The 12,959-nt window shown below is 36.3% G+C and overlaps 3 protein-coding genes across 3 annotated transcripts, besides 6 other annotated features; 2 read left to right on the top strand and 1 right to left on the bottom strand.

The window, feature by feature from the left end:
* Positions 1–1,229: 1,229 nt before the first annotated feature.
* On the bottom strand, positions 1,230–2,890 carry PVX_001980 (hypothetical protein; the record flags this gene model as incomplete). Its single annotated transcript, XM_001612706.1, has 6 exons — positions 1,230–1,358; positions 1,462–1,526; positions 1,621–1,708; positions 1,857–1,975; positions 2,231–2,635; positions 2,746–2,890. 6 exons carry the CDS (start codon positions 2,888–2,890, stop codon positions 1,230–1,232), a joined length of 951 nt encoding a protein of 316 aa, XP_001612756.1.
* Positions 1,387–1,414: a microsatellite.
* A 491-nt stretch (positions 2,891–3,381) lies between the features above and the next one.
* Positions 3,382–3,402: a microsatellite.
* A 553-nt stretch (positions 3,403–3,955) lies between these two features.
* Positions 3,956–3,990: a microsatellite.
* Positions 3,991–4,901: 911 nt separating this feature from the next.
* Positions 4,902–4,922: a microsatellite.
* A 1,859-nt stretch (positions 4,923–6,781) lies between these two features.
* PVX_001975 (hypothetical protein, conserved) lies at positions 6,782–10,681 on the top strand. The gene is made up of 3 exons (XM_001612705.1): positions 6,782–8,924; positions 9,057–9,780; positions 10,146–10,681. Exons 1-3 carry the CDS (start codon positions 7,813–7,815, stop codon positions 10,206–10,208), a joined length of 1,899 nt encoding a protein of 632 aa, XP_001612755.1. The 5' UTR covers positions 6,782–7,812; the 3' UTR covers positions 10,209–10,681.
* Positions 7,432–7,471: a microsatellite.
* A 92-nt stretch (positions 10,682–10,773) lies between the features above and the next one.
* On the top strand, positions 10,774–11,833 carry PVX_001970 (hypothetical protein, conserved; the record flags this gene model as incomplete). Its single annotated transcript, XM_001612704.1, has 2 exons — positions 10,774–11,011; positions 11,253–11,833. The coding sequence occupies 2 exons, from the start codon at positions 10,774–10,776 to the stop codon at positions 11,831–11,833; spliced, it is 819 nt and encodes a 272-aa protein (XP_001612754.1).
* A 792-nt stretch (positions 11,834–12,625) lies between these two features.
* Positions 12,626–12,666: a microsatellite.
* Positions 12,667–12,959: the final 293 nt, after the last annotated feature.

Genomic DNA, 12,959 nt, shown 5'->3' with positions numbered 1-12,959 from the left:
GGCTGAACATATATACATATTCAGATACCATTAAGGGCAACATTGGCACAATGGGGAAATCATAAATCATATGAAATCTTATTTATTTGAGTTTCTGAAAACGTAAAAGTTATTGATGTTTGATAATCTTATATATCAATGCGTGAGGATAAAATTCCATCCCTAAGTACATTAATGAGGACATTATGATAATATTTTAAATGCGTCTAACATTATTCCAAAAATATGTGAAACGAATAGAAAAAGCGTTCCATTGTTACCATGCTGAGTATAACTTTTTTTAACTTTTATTACACCTTAGAACAAAATTCAGTATGTTAAAAAATTAAAATAGATGAGTAAGATAATTTCGAATTTGTGTATACGAGAAATATAAGATCAAGGAACGCTTAGAATTTTATTATAGACACATCACTACCTTATATTAATTAAATAAACACCCCCCTATGCATAAAAAAAAAAAAAAGTCCTAAAATTACCTGCGGAAAATAGGTTAAATTCCTGCACATTCACGCTTCCCTTTCCCAGTGTAAAATTTCATGATAATTATTTATAAACATGAGGCATGAAGCAGCATGAAAATGTTACTTTTTTGTCATATTCTCATTCTGCAGTTATAGAACAACCGAAGAATAAAAAAACTCATAAAAGAGTACATTAAGTGCTTAATGCCATAGTTGATTAATATATTTTTTATTTATATTAAAATATTGTCTAAATGTTAACAAATTTTTTATTTTTTAGTCTATAATAACGCAGGTAACACTATATATTATTCACATTGTCATAATATATAAGAATATGTGTTTTGTTAATAAAACAATCAAAAAAAAAAACATAAAAACATTTTAAATGTGTAAATAAACATGCGTCCAAAAAAAAAAATTATATATAGTTCAAATATTTATATTTTCTTTTTTGTTGTGCATGTTTATTTAAAATGTGTTTTATTGCTGTAAACTCAAATGAATGAATGGGAAAATATGTGTATTAAAATTCATACGGAGACAAAAAAAAAAATGATAGGAATATATTCATAACTTTATAGATACTTAAATGAGAATATAGGAATCAAATATAAATTAATACATTTTAGTTAAACAACATAGTTGTGCAACATGTTTTGTGTGACTCTACAGTGATAGGAGCTTCAATATCTTCAGAATCCAACTCTTAACTTGGCACCAAATAAGTAGTAATTTTACTACACGAAAATAATTTACACCCTTTTAAACAACATTTGCATTTTCAAAAGAGTTAAATATTATCATCAAAGCTGACATGCCACTAACTCCAAGGAAATAACTAAAAGATATGAGATATTTGTTACTTCTAGTTATCTTGATTTCCTTCGTCATCTGTAAAAAATAGACATACATTGTAAATGTGTTTATCATTCTTTTTTTTTTTTTTTTTCTCTTTTTAAAATTTTAAATGTCATAAGGTAATAAGGTAAATTACGTTGAAGGAGAGGTATAAGAAAAAGCCACAAGCAATTGAGCTAAAGATTATTTCCACAAACTCGTCTGCAAATTAAAAACAAAAAAAAATGTTTTAGATGTGGTATAATATGATACGATATAATGTAATCCTAAAAAAGTGTGTCTTTTCTGCTCTTACTTGATGGGAAAGAAAACATTGCAATAAAAACTCCTAATGGTAAAGACAGTATAAAGGACCACGCATATATGTTCGCCAAAAAGGTGTTCTGAGAAAAAAGAAATTATGCAAAATTAACGCCTGTAGGACTTTACACCTTAATGTGTTCGTGCATATATATGTACACACATTAAAGGGAAGTAAAAATAAAATATGAAATGGAATAAAAAAAAAAAGTTGTCATTGTCCTAGTTTACCTCTATTTTGTTGACGACATTCTTGTACACGATCAAGCATTCTGCCCATTTATGCGCTAACATGGAAAGGCCCACAATTGCAATGGCCTTTTGGTCTTTTAAGCTCCCCATAAGTAAACCTTTTAAGGAGAAAGAAGAAATGTATATAGAAAATATGTGTACAGAATTTTCTTATATATGATAGGTATAAACAAAAAATTAGATAAAAATTATGAAAGGTGTGTATATTATCTATGTTGTCGCAAAAATGTGCAGATGTATTGCAACACTGTTTGCACAAAGTCTTTTTTGTCCTTTCGTAGGCGATGCGTATTCATATTCACTATTAAAATCTCAATATAGAATGAAAATGAATAATCGTGTTTAAGAATTACCTTCTATGAAAGAATGGATAAAGAGACTTAAAACAATAATAAAGGTGTTCGATTTAAATACATCAAAAAGAAAGTTATTTTTGCATTTGTTGCTTTTATCTTTTTTATCATCTAATGCTCTGATCTCCAAGTCTACTATTTCATTTATATCATTGGACACACAGTTTGCGTCGTTCTTTCTTTCACTTAAACTTGTAATAGAATTGTTTTGATTTTCAGATTCTAGTGTGTCATTAATATCAAAGCTGTGTTCTAAATGGTGATCATACAGTATATCTGTTATATTTAAAAATGTTACTGATACAAGTATTAGAGTGAAGGTGTAATAAAGATTAATATTTTTTTTGTTTAATAGAGTAATAACTTCTGGTAGCATATGCATGAAAGCTAAGGCCAATATTGCACCTAAGAATAAATCGTAAAAAAAGGGGTAGGAAAAAAAAAAAAAATTTATTGTTTACTTTCGTAAAGGTTTGAAATAATAATGTTAACAATTTTCATACTTCTATACTTACCACTTGCAATATTTTCAAAATTTTCCATGTTTAAAAATTTATTTCTTTTTATTTTGGACAATCTGCTCTCTACATAGGACGGGACATACACAACTGCAACACATTCAATGAAGATGAGAAGGGCTAGAATTATTGTTAACCACATTTTGACGAAAAGTATTAAAACGTGAAGGGCTAAAAATAAAATATATCATAAATAAAAAAAAAAAATCACAAAACTATGTGCATGTACAGTACATATATATATGTGTACTCATATCACATTATCTTATCACTAAAAACTACGTATAAATGAAAAGTAGACTGACAGTTTGGTCAATATGAAGTAATTTTATATAATTGCTTTTCGACTTTGTTTTCTACATTAAAACATAAAAAATGGAGTTTTTACATGCGTAAAACTTGTTCCATACACATTTTAAATAGTATAATGCAGAGTTTGTTAATACTTGTCACTGCAAGAAAACGTAAAATAGCATGTAGAGTTCACACATTGTGTAACATGCGAACGGAAATGTTGGGTGTGGTGTGGAGGCATATCATTGAGATTCGCATATCTTGTAAAGAAGAAAAGGTGAAGTGTTTAATCGAACAAATGAAATAAAAATGACACAGGCGAATATATGTGCCACTTAACTGTTAATATAAAAAAAAAAAAAAAAAAAAAGCTTGTGGATGTGATATGATGTAGGCTGCCATATTATCACATTTTAAAATATATCTTTAAATAAAATTAAAATGACAATCTTAAAATTATTTTAACATGTGGAGAACCACATTTCTTTCAGCACCCAAAATGGTTGTAATACAAATTGTGCACAGATGAATACACAGTGAAGACATACACGGCTTATATTGCCTTCATACGTGGTTATACATACATAGCATATGCGTTGGTACAGGCATCACAGGTTTATATATGCATATGCGTTTGAATGGATATATGTACGTATGCATATTTTTTAATTTTTTGAAAGGGTTGTGCTCATATCATAACTTTTTACTTAATATGCAGCTTCAGAAGCACCCTTCACCATCATGTACACCATACAAAATAAACCTTAAAAAAAAGTGAGGCGTGGGTACAAAAAAAAAATATAACAAATGTACGTGACAGAAAAAAATACGTTAAAAAACTTTACAATCAAATTACAAAATGGCCTACATGGAAATTGTGAGAAATATTTGTATTAAAAAGAAAAATGCTATAAAAAAGAAGGCAAACAAACAATCGAGCAATCGAACAAACAAACAACTGCTATTTTAAACGCATCTTGGTGACATGCTTTTGGAGAAAAAACCATTAAACCACAAAAAATGTTGTAAAAAGAAAAATAATGTTTTATGTAACAATTTTTGCTTTTCTTCCAAAAGAATTTTTTTTTTTTTATAACAAATATATATAAAATATGACTTGTTAAAAATTTTTAAATTCATCTGTCATTTTTATAACTGTACCCCTGCTTGAGCTTGGTTGTGGCATGTATAAATTTAAAAAAAAAAAAATTGGGATCATAGCATGCAAAATAATTTGAGGGCCCCCCAAAAAAAAAAAAAAAAATCACGTCTACATATAATATTTGTTCAAGTTTTGTTCTTTTAAAACAGAAAAATGTTCATAAAAAAAAGAAATATGTACATTTATATGAGAATTTATTATTAATTTAAGCACCCGTTCGAGCATGTCAGGTATCATAAAAAAATAATATGATCCTATGACAGTTAAGTTTTCCCCGTGATGTGTTGGGGTTCGCCCAATTTTTTTCTCGCGATATAATTTTAACGTCCGCAAACAAGGATCATAAAAATAGTTGGCTCTTAAGTTAAATGCATTATTTTTATGGTCGTCATTTTGCAGCGTCTGTCATGCATCAGTAAAATGACAGTAAATGTTGCGTTCTGCCAGAAAAACGCGAGAAAAGGCAAAAATGGAAAGAAGAAAAAGGAAAAAAAAGGAAGAAAAAGGAAGAAAAAAAAAAAACGTCCATTCTTTTTTTCCCAATTTGTCATAACAAATGTTGTCTGCTGGTTAACATAAAATCGCTAATATGTCCCAATAAGCTTGTATTGCATATGTAGAGATATGCGCATGTAAATGCTAAATAGAACAAATAAAACTCCCCCTTTTCGCATAAAATATGTGAATATTCGAATATATCTTAAAAGTTTTTTTTTTTTTTTTTTTTTGCGTCCTTTTTGTGCTTACTTCCAAGGTTACGCGTAAATATGCCATGTAGAACAGACATCTGTTAATGGGAGTAAAAATAGAGCAATAATAAATGTATGGGAGCCTGATGCGCTGCTTTCCATTTCCCCCATGGTGGCTCTTTTGAGCTTGATTAAAGATGGTTTAAAAGCATAAAGCATTTTGCGAAAAAGGCTACAATAAGGCATAAACAGTGGAAGCTTCTGCTCCCTTACTCTTTTATGCATTTTTTTTTTTACTCACTAATTGCGATTCTGTCCATTTAATTCATTCCAATGATGCACCTGTGAGGCAAAATGATTGTTCTTTCTTGCGGCAATAAAATTCTATAGGCGTTGCTTTCGCAAATAAGGCGAAAAATGAACACATTTGAGCATTGCGTATGGCGGTATGGATGTAAAAAATGCCTTAAAAGGAAAACACGCCTCCCTGTATGGGAAAATATTCATTCGGATAGACGATCTTGCAGATGGGCAAATCGTTCAACACGTTTCTAAAAGATGAGTGCAAATAAATCATAAGGCAGAGCGGCGACAAGCATGCCTCAGAAGGCAAAGAAAAAAAAATTCCAAAGGAAGACCCCTTTGTTGGTAATTATCACTATAGGTTCATAAAAGTAATGAGAAAAAGTACCCCCTTTGGGTGTCTCCCCTTTTGAATATGTTGCGCTTGTGCACATATGCAATGGTTAAAGGGAGTAGTAGTATCCGTAGTTTGCACAACTGTGGTCATGTGCATACGGGGTCTACATTTACGGAAAGGTGCTTGCACATTTTTGATGATTTGTTGGTGCACATGTATAGATGCGCCTGCATATGAACCACGCGCTGCGCACCTGTTAACTGTACACATGTTAACAGCAAGGAGTCTGCTTTGGCGTCCTCACCAAATCGTTATGCACTACGCTCATGTTTAAAATTTCACATCAGTAGTAAATTCTCAGTGCATGTTTAGAACTATGGACCGTACACAACATCTTTGTTGAATGCAACGGTGTGTTTTTTCCCCGCGCAGAGCGTAAAAAAAAAAAAAAAAATAGGGAACATGACCAAAAAGAATGACGAAATGTACGTGTCACATAGGGCATTTGCTTAAAACAATTGGAAAAGAAATTAAAAGAAAAGAGCCACTTCCTGTTAAATGGAAATGTTCACAAAAGAACAGAACAATGCAAAGGGGTGTTTTCATTCGGAATTTTTTTTTTTTACCCCTTGTGGGATGGTGTTACCTCACGTTTTAAAGACCTTGTCATGATATGCTGTTAGAAAAATACATGGATAGCACTCACGTGGAGAGAAATCCCGTTTATTCATCATACACATGTAGTATAAACGCGATGCTATGCCTAAAATTTACCCATTTTGCAAACTTATCCTGCGCGAGTGAAGCTCACATTCGACGTACACTTTTAGAGGAGAGTGCCCTCTCGCTTTAGCTAGGAATGATACCACATTCCACATGAGTCTTACTTCTATGAAAAAGGAAAAGACGTTAAGATAAAAAAAATCTGCGACGTGTGTGTACTATGGTCGTGTCAACTTTTGTGGGAACGCAGTTCAGGTGTTTGCCCCTTATGTGTAAAAGTGGCCTACCATTTTTTTATCCCACCAAGTTGAAAAGTTTTTTTTTTTTCTTCTTCTTTTCAACTTTGCCCCTTTAAGCATTAAGAGGTCATTTTTATTTACCACGAAAGGGTTAAAAAAAAAGAAAAAACTATGAAACTAGTTGGGTGTGTGTTTTCCCTTCAATTCGTTCCCTGCACAAGTTTGTGCTACGTATATTTTTCCCCTTTGTGTAATTTGGCATTCCTTTTAATAGCTCTACTCCTTCCCCCTTTTCTCATAATATCATTTATGAATAAAAAATCTGTTAATTTAGCCCCCTTACTGTTTAAGAACAAGTTTGCGTTTCAAAGTTCTGCCAATAGCTTCTTACATGGGTAATGCAAAAGGGACTGGGCCACACGAGCGACTGGCAAATGCACGTATTATATGCATATGTACCTGCAAGCATGCATACATTTAAATGTTTTTCCCCGTGCAGAATGGAAAGTAAAAAAATAAACATCTTTTCGCGCTTCCAAAAATGTGAGAAAAAATCGATTCTTCTGTTTCCTCCGTAAGCATAGCAGCTCTTGTTCCCCCTCCTTTCTAACATAAGCCAGGGGTGTGCTTTGCGTCACTCCGTTAAGCCATGCCCGAGAGAAGCGCAGCGGAGCTGAAAGAAGAAAAGGGGAAGGCATGCTCTTTTTCCTGATGCGCTTCCGTATATATTATAAAAAAAAAAAAAAAAAAGCAAGCGATGTTAACTTAAAAATAATCCGAACGGGGGAAAAATTTTATTCTTAACTTTTCAGTATACCCACTTTTTACCACTTCGTTCAAACTGCAGAAATTAAGAAAACCCATTTTTGCATTGCGTATACGGCGCTTTTCGTCCGCCAAGGCGTTTCCCCCCGCGTACATCTGAGGTGACTCTTTGGGGAAAACGAAAAGAAAAAAAAACAAAAAAAACAAAAAAAACAAAAAAACGACAAACGGCAAGGCCCCTTTTGCTTGGCGCATGCCGTGCCTACTATGCATTCACGTTTGAACAGATTATGAAGCCGGGCTTGCGCCTCCCTTGACGAACGGCTCGTGTGGGGTATACGCACGCTACACCTGTAGGCGTACGGTACTTATGCGTAGGCATACCGAATGAACAGCGTTTTCCAGCAAAAAGGGGGACATCTCAGAGGCCAAGCCTAGAAAGCATAGCAAATCAGAGCATCAGAAGAGGCAGGCGAAAGGACACGCAGATTAACATACACCATTCAAACGTGCAGATAAATCAAATGTACCTTCCCAAAATGAACAGAAAAAATGAGGAAGGCTGGAGATAACCACAAACACGTTTTTAAGCGGGAAAGTGACAGCTCAAAGATAACTAAGCTGATGAGAAACATATCGCCCCTTTTTTTTATGAGTGAATTTTTATACATTCTATTTTTACGTTATAATGATTATATACTGAGTACCCGATATAAAGCACAAATAAGTGAAGACGTGAGGAAAAACATTTACAACATTTTAATACTGCTGTACTTTTTAAAACCTTTTTTTGCATTTTTAACGGATAATGTGTACTTTAACATAAATAATGTAGTCTCCTTTTTGACGCGAAAGTTGCACGAATTTGGAAATTTTCTGCAGAATTGTTTTTATTACTGTACTAGTACAGTGTGTAATGGGAAATATATTTTTTTTAAGATATTTTTTAGCAACAAATATATGAAGGATGGAGTTTCTTCGGGGTCCCTTTTTTTAAGAAAAGCAGGTCTGGGGAAATACTCCTACATAGACAATTTTGTGCATTTGCCGCTAAACAGGAAGTATTATATCGTTTTAAGCGAATTTAGCACCACGTTTTTGCTGCTCTTTATATATTTTTTTAATAACAAGATGAACTGCTTTTCCTACCTGTCTGTGGTCTTTTTGGTTTCGAGTCAAATGCTCCTATCGTCTTGTGTTTTTGAAGGAATCGTAGTCGAGCGATGCAGAAGGCAGATACACGTTGAGAAAATATTCTACATATCCTACGTGATGTGTATAAAGATTTTTTGCTCCCTTATCCTGTACTACATGTACATTTTAAAAGTCAGCATTTACCTATTAATTTTGAAAAGCTTCGCCATCTTCGTCATTTCGTGTCTCTGTAGCGAAGAAACTCTTTTGCTAAATTCGAGCTTTAAGATGCAACGCAACATAATACAGAAGAGTGAAAATGGAGGGGTGCATGTGAAAAACACAGTGGACTTACTTTCGCAACTTGCTCTTCTGAAGAAGCTGCTCTTTAAGGAAAATCTCTTCAAAATACTTTTCCTTTTAATTCTGTTCAATTCGTCCATTGACACGAAGTTTTCGATGTTGCAGTACGGTGTGCAGAATTACAGATGGCCGCATTCCCTGATTAACTACATCCCCCTGGTGTCCCAGTAAGGGGATGAGCGTATGCAAATTGGCATGTGTGGCTGTCATTACTAGGCTGCGTTTCGCACGCGGAACGTTGGCTTCCCCATCATCGTAGTCACCGCTTCCCCCATTTGTCGCTTCCCCCCCTTTTGTAGATCCTCCAAGCTGATAGGAATCTCCATCTTCCAACTGTACACAAACAGAAGAAGCTACAGAAGCTACGCGATGATAACGATATTGTGCAACGTAATGCTGAAGATAGCTAGCTTCCTATTTTTGTACTACAACAAGAGCACGTACGTGAGCCCCTTCCTCTTCCTACTTAACATAATCGTTCAGAACATCTCCATCAAAATTTTGGCCCTCCCCATACTGCTCCTGTGTATAGAAAAGGCGCCTTTAAATTTGGAGTCCACCCTCCTCAATATTTACATTTTTTGTTTCAACTTGTCCAATTTGATTAGCAAAAGATACTTCATGTGGAATCTCATTTTGCACATGTCGAAGAATGTTTTTATAATTCTGCTCCTCTCCTTCTTAACCACGTGTAGCAGTTTACTCTACTACTTTAACCTCTCCTTAGATTCGTTAAACAGCGTAAATGCGTCGATGTCATGTTTGAACGAAAAGGAAGATCTCCATTTGAAATTAAGTAAATATGATAGGAAAAATTATGCACCTCCCCCTTCGGATGATCTGTTTGATACGTTTGAGAAAAAAAATTCTTCCAAAAAGTTTGTTCGCTTTAGGGAAGAAAATATAAAAACGGAAAAATGCAAAAAGGAACCCAACAGGAGTAAACCCAATTTGTTTAAAATCGCGCCAAATTACAGCTCCGATAGTGATGACAATCAGTGGCTCATAATTGACAATTTGAAGGTAGGCAACACTTTTTGCAACATGGAGAGGCCATTTTTTTTTTTTTTTTTAACATAAAATTAAATTTCATGTATATGCTGAACTGTGTGCGTGAATTGCGGAGGAGCATTATTCCCCTTTGTTTAATTTAAGGGATACGCACTTTTACGTTCTACACCTTTTTGCCTTTGCGGCGGTGGGGGAGGAATACTGCGAGGGTACACGGGCTCGCTTCCAACCAACGCACATTACGCGTACGATATTGTGCTTCTTTTAGGGGTACATGTGCACGGACGAAAATGGAGTGCCGCGCATCCTGCCGTACTTTTTCCGTCAATTTGAGCGTATTCTTAGCTTCATCAATTTTTTGATTTTTTTTTCACCAGGGGAACGGAAGGAAAACGTACGGAGAACAGAGCCACTTGAACATTTCAAATATGATGTTGTAAGGAGGGAGCAGAAAGGAGAAAGAAGGAAGAAGAAAGAAGAAAGGGAAGTCCTCTTTTGCATACAAAACTGTAATAATTTACATTTGAAGTATGCCAGAACGGCGGAGGGCGCGGACCGTACTCCGAGCGTAAGCAAATATTTTGTGTACATGTACGCAAAAAAAAAAAAAAAAAAACGCCGCGTATGATTTGTTGGCGACCACGTTTTGAAACCAAATTTTATCGCCTCGCCGCGCCCCCCCTTTTTTTTTTTTTCTTCTTCTATATCTTTTTTCTTCTATCCCCTTTTTCTTTATCCCCTTTTTCTTTATCCCCCTTTTCTTTTCTCTTCTTTTTTTCAAAGTTGGATTTACTCTATACTGTATTATTCCCACGCTACTTCATTTTTTTTGTATAATCGTTTTACCTTTTCTTTTCCCCCATTTTTTTTAAAAACAACCTAAACGAAAATTAAACATTGTATAACAATTTAGCCTATAAAAAAAGGGTTGAAAGGAGCATATTATATATATGTTCTCCCCACATGCATGTATGCCCCCTCGTCCGTCCGTCCGTCCGCATCACAATGTACGAGGTTTACTACCTAAATGAACAGGAAGAATTCGAAAAGTCGAAAGAAAATGGCGAAATCCACAGCTCCCTGATTTTGAAAAACCGTTGTGTTAATATGGAGAAAAAAAAAAAGGTGGTTGAGGAAAATACGTACGAGGGGGGATACACCATCTGGGAATGCACGTGGGAAATGCTGAAATTTCTGCACAAAGAGGGGATCGACTTCAGGAGTAAGAATGTCCTGGAGCTAGGTAGGAGAGGAATACGCGCCGTAAGCGGGGTACGCGGCATACGTGACGTACGCGGCTTAAGCGGCACATGTGGCATACGTGGCAAACGCCGCGGCTGAGTGCTCGCGCTGAGGCGCACGTCGCCACCTGCGAGACATGCTGTTTGGCCGCGGTTCCCACTGGTGCCACGGTAGACCGCTCCCACCCTGTTAACGCTTTTCTACCCTGTTGGCGCCTTTTCACTCGCTTCTCCCCATCTAAGGCTGTGGACACGGGCTGGTCGGCATAAAGGTCCTCCTGGACGAAGGAAACGTCGTCTTCCAGGAACTGAACAAAGAAGTGATTAACGACGTGCTGCTGCCCAACATAAGGAAAAACCTGAACATAAAAATGAAGAGAAAAAAACTCAAGGACAAAAAAAACTTCATGAAAATACACAGCCAAATCTTCAAATGCACCATCATCAACAAACCCTGGAAAAAGCTGAATAAGAAAATCAGGAAGAAACAATTAAACCCATTTGATTTTATCATAGGAAACGAAATATTATATAGAAAGGAGAATTATTATCAAATTTTAAAAATTCTTAAGCAGAACATGGGGTATAATGGGAAGGCGTATTTCGGCACCAAGTCCTATTACTTCGGCTTTGAAGACGAGGGGGCCGGTACCAACAGCTTCCTGGACTACGTGAATAACAACGAGCACTTTAACTTTTCCGCTCGCGTTGTTCAGACCAATTCGGACAAGTCCGTGTATTCGAAGGACATCATAGAGGTGACCTTCTCCCGCATGGACGAGGTCACCTGCCAGATGGAAGAGATGGACCTGGAGGTCGTGTGAGGGGGCGGGCAGGCGGCCGTTCCTGCGGCGATGTTGCGCGCGGCCATATTGCGCTTCGTCCATCACATGAGCTTTTTGCTCCTTAGGTGAACCCCTTTTCACATGAGTCTTTTTTCACATGAGTCTTTTTTCATATGAGCTCTTTTTCACATGAGCCCTTTTCATATGAGCTCTTTTTCACATGAGCCCTTTTCATATGAGCCCTTTTTCATATGAGTCTTTTTTCACACCCTTCGCGCCCCGAGCGGGGACCGCCCAACACACGCATAACTTTTTAAAACATTATAAAAGAAAACCCTTTCGCTCAAAATGTTTAAATGGGTAGCAGTACACTGTGGGGAGCACACCCCGAGCCGGAGCGTGTCTTTCTCCATCCACATAACGTAGCAGGAGCGAATGGGAAAAAAAAACTTAAGATAAAATTAAGTAAATTTAAGTAATATTAGTAGAGTTACGTAAAGTTTGTAAAATTGGTAAAATTGGTAAAACTGGTAAAATTAAGTAAAATTTAAAAATATTTCACAAATATTTTAAACGTTAACAATGAGATAGTGTGAAAAACGCGCTGGGCGTGTATCCTACTAGAGGAGCGCAGAACAGTTCATCCTCTTCGCGCTCGCGCTGCCCTGCAGGGGTACACACACCCGTGTGCGCCATTCGTGCGCTGCAAGTGGAGAGGCGCGCTAACAATGCTGTTGCTGTGGAACATTGACTTATGATGCACGCAATGCTTTCGCCTTTAAAGGATTTTGAAAAATTAATACAAATGCTACACAATCATGGTGCATACGCGCGAGCGAAGGGGCGGACGAGCGGGCGAGCGGGCGAACGGACGGACGGACGCTCTTGTGTTGATAAATTCCCATTAAAATCATATGAACTGTGCAGGTAAACCATGTGCGCATGCAAAGGTGCAAAGGGGCAAGCGCACACCCGCACGCACCTTGCCGACGTTGCACACGTGATGGAAAAAAGGGGGAAGAGAATCCCCCACTGGTAAAATTAACAAAGAGGCTGACACATGTGCACATTTTTTTGGGGGGGGGAGGAAAGGGCACACAAATGAGATGCACGTGGGAAGGCACCCACGCACGCAGATGAGCGGCGAGGAGAGTGCCCACCAAAT

Source organism: Plasmodium vivax, chromosome 6 (assembly GCF_000002415.2).
Source record: "Plasmodium vivax chromosome 6, whole genome shotgun sequence".
Taxonomy (NCBI): domain Eukaryota; phylum Apicomplexa; class Aconoidasida; order Haemosporida; family Plasmodiidae; genus Plasmodium; species Plasmodium vivax.
Note: the sequence above shows the minus strand (reverse complement) of the source record. Positions and strands in the feature narration are given on the sequence as shown.

What these genes read in the sequence shown, in the direction of transcription:
- PVX_001975 (XM_001612705.1), top strand. Translation starts at nt 7,813, where the DNA reads ATGAGGAAGGCTGGAGATAACCACAAACACGTTTTTAAGCGGGAAAGT. An exon ending in TACATCCCCCTGGTGTCCCA is followed by an intron (nt 8,925 to 9,056) that starts GTAAGGGGATGA and finishes CCCCTTTTGTAG; the next exon opens with ATCCTCCAAGCTGATAGGAA. An exon ending in TCATAATTGACAATTTGAAG is followed by an intron (nt 9,781 to 10,145) that starts GTAGGCAACACT and finishes TTTTTTCACCAG; the next exon opens with GGGAACGGAAGGAAAACGTA.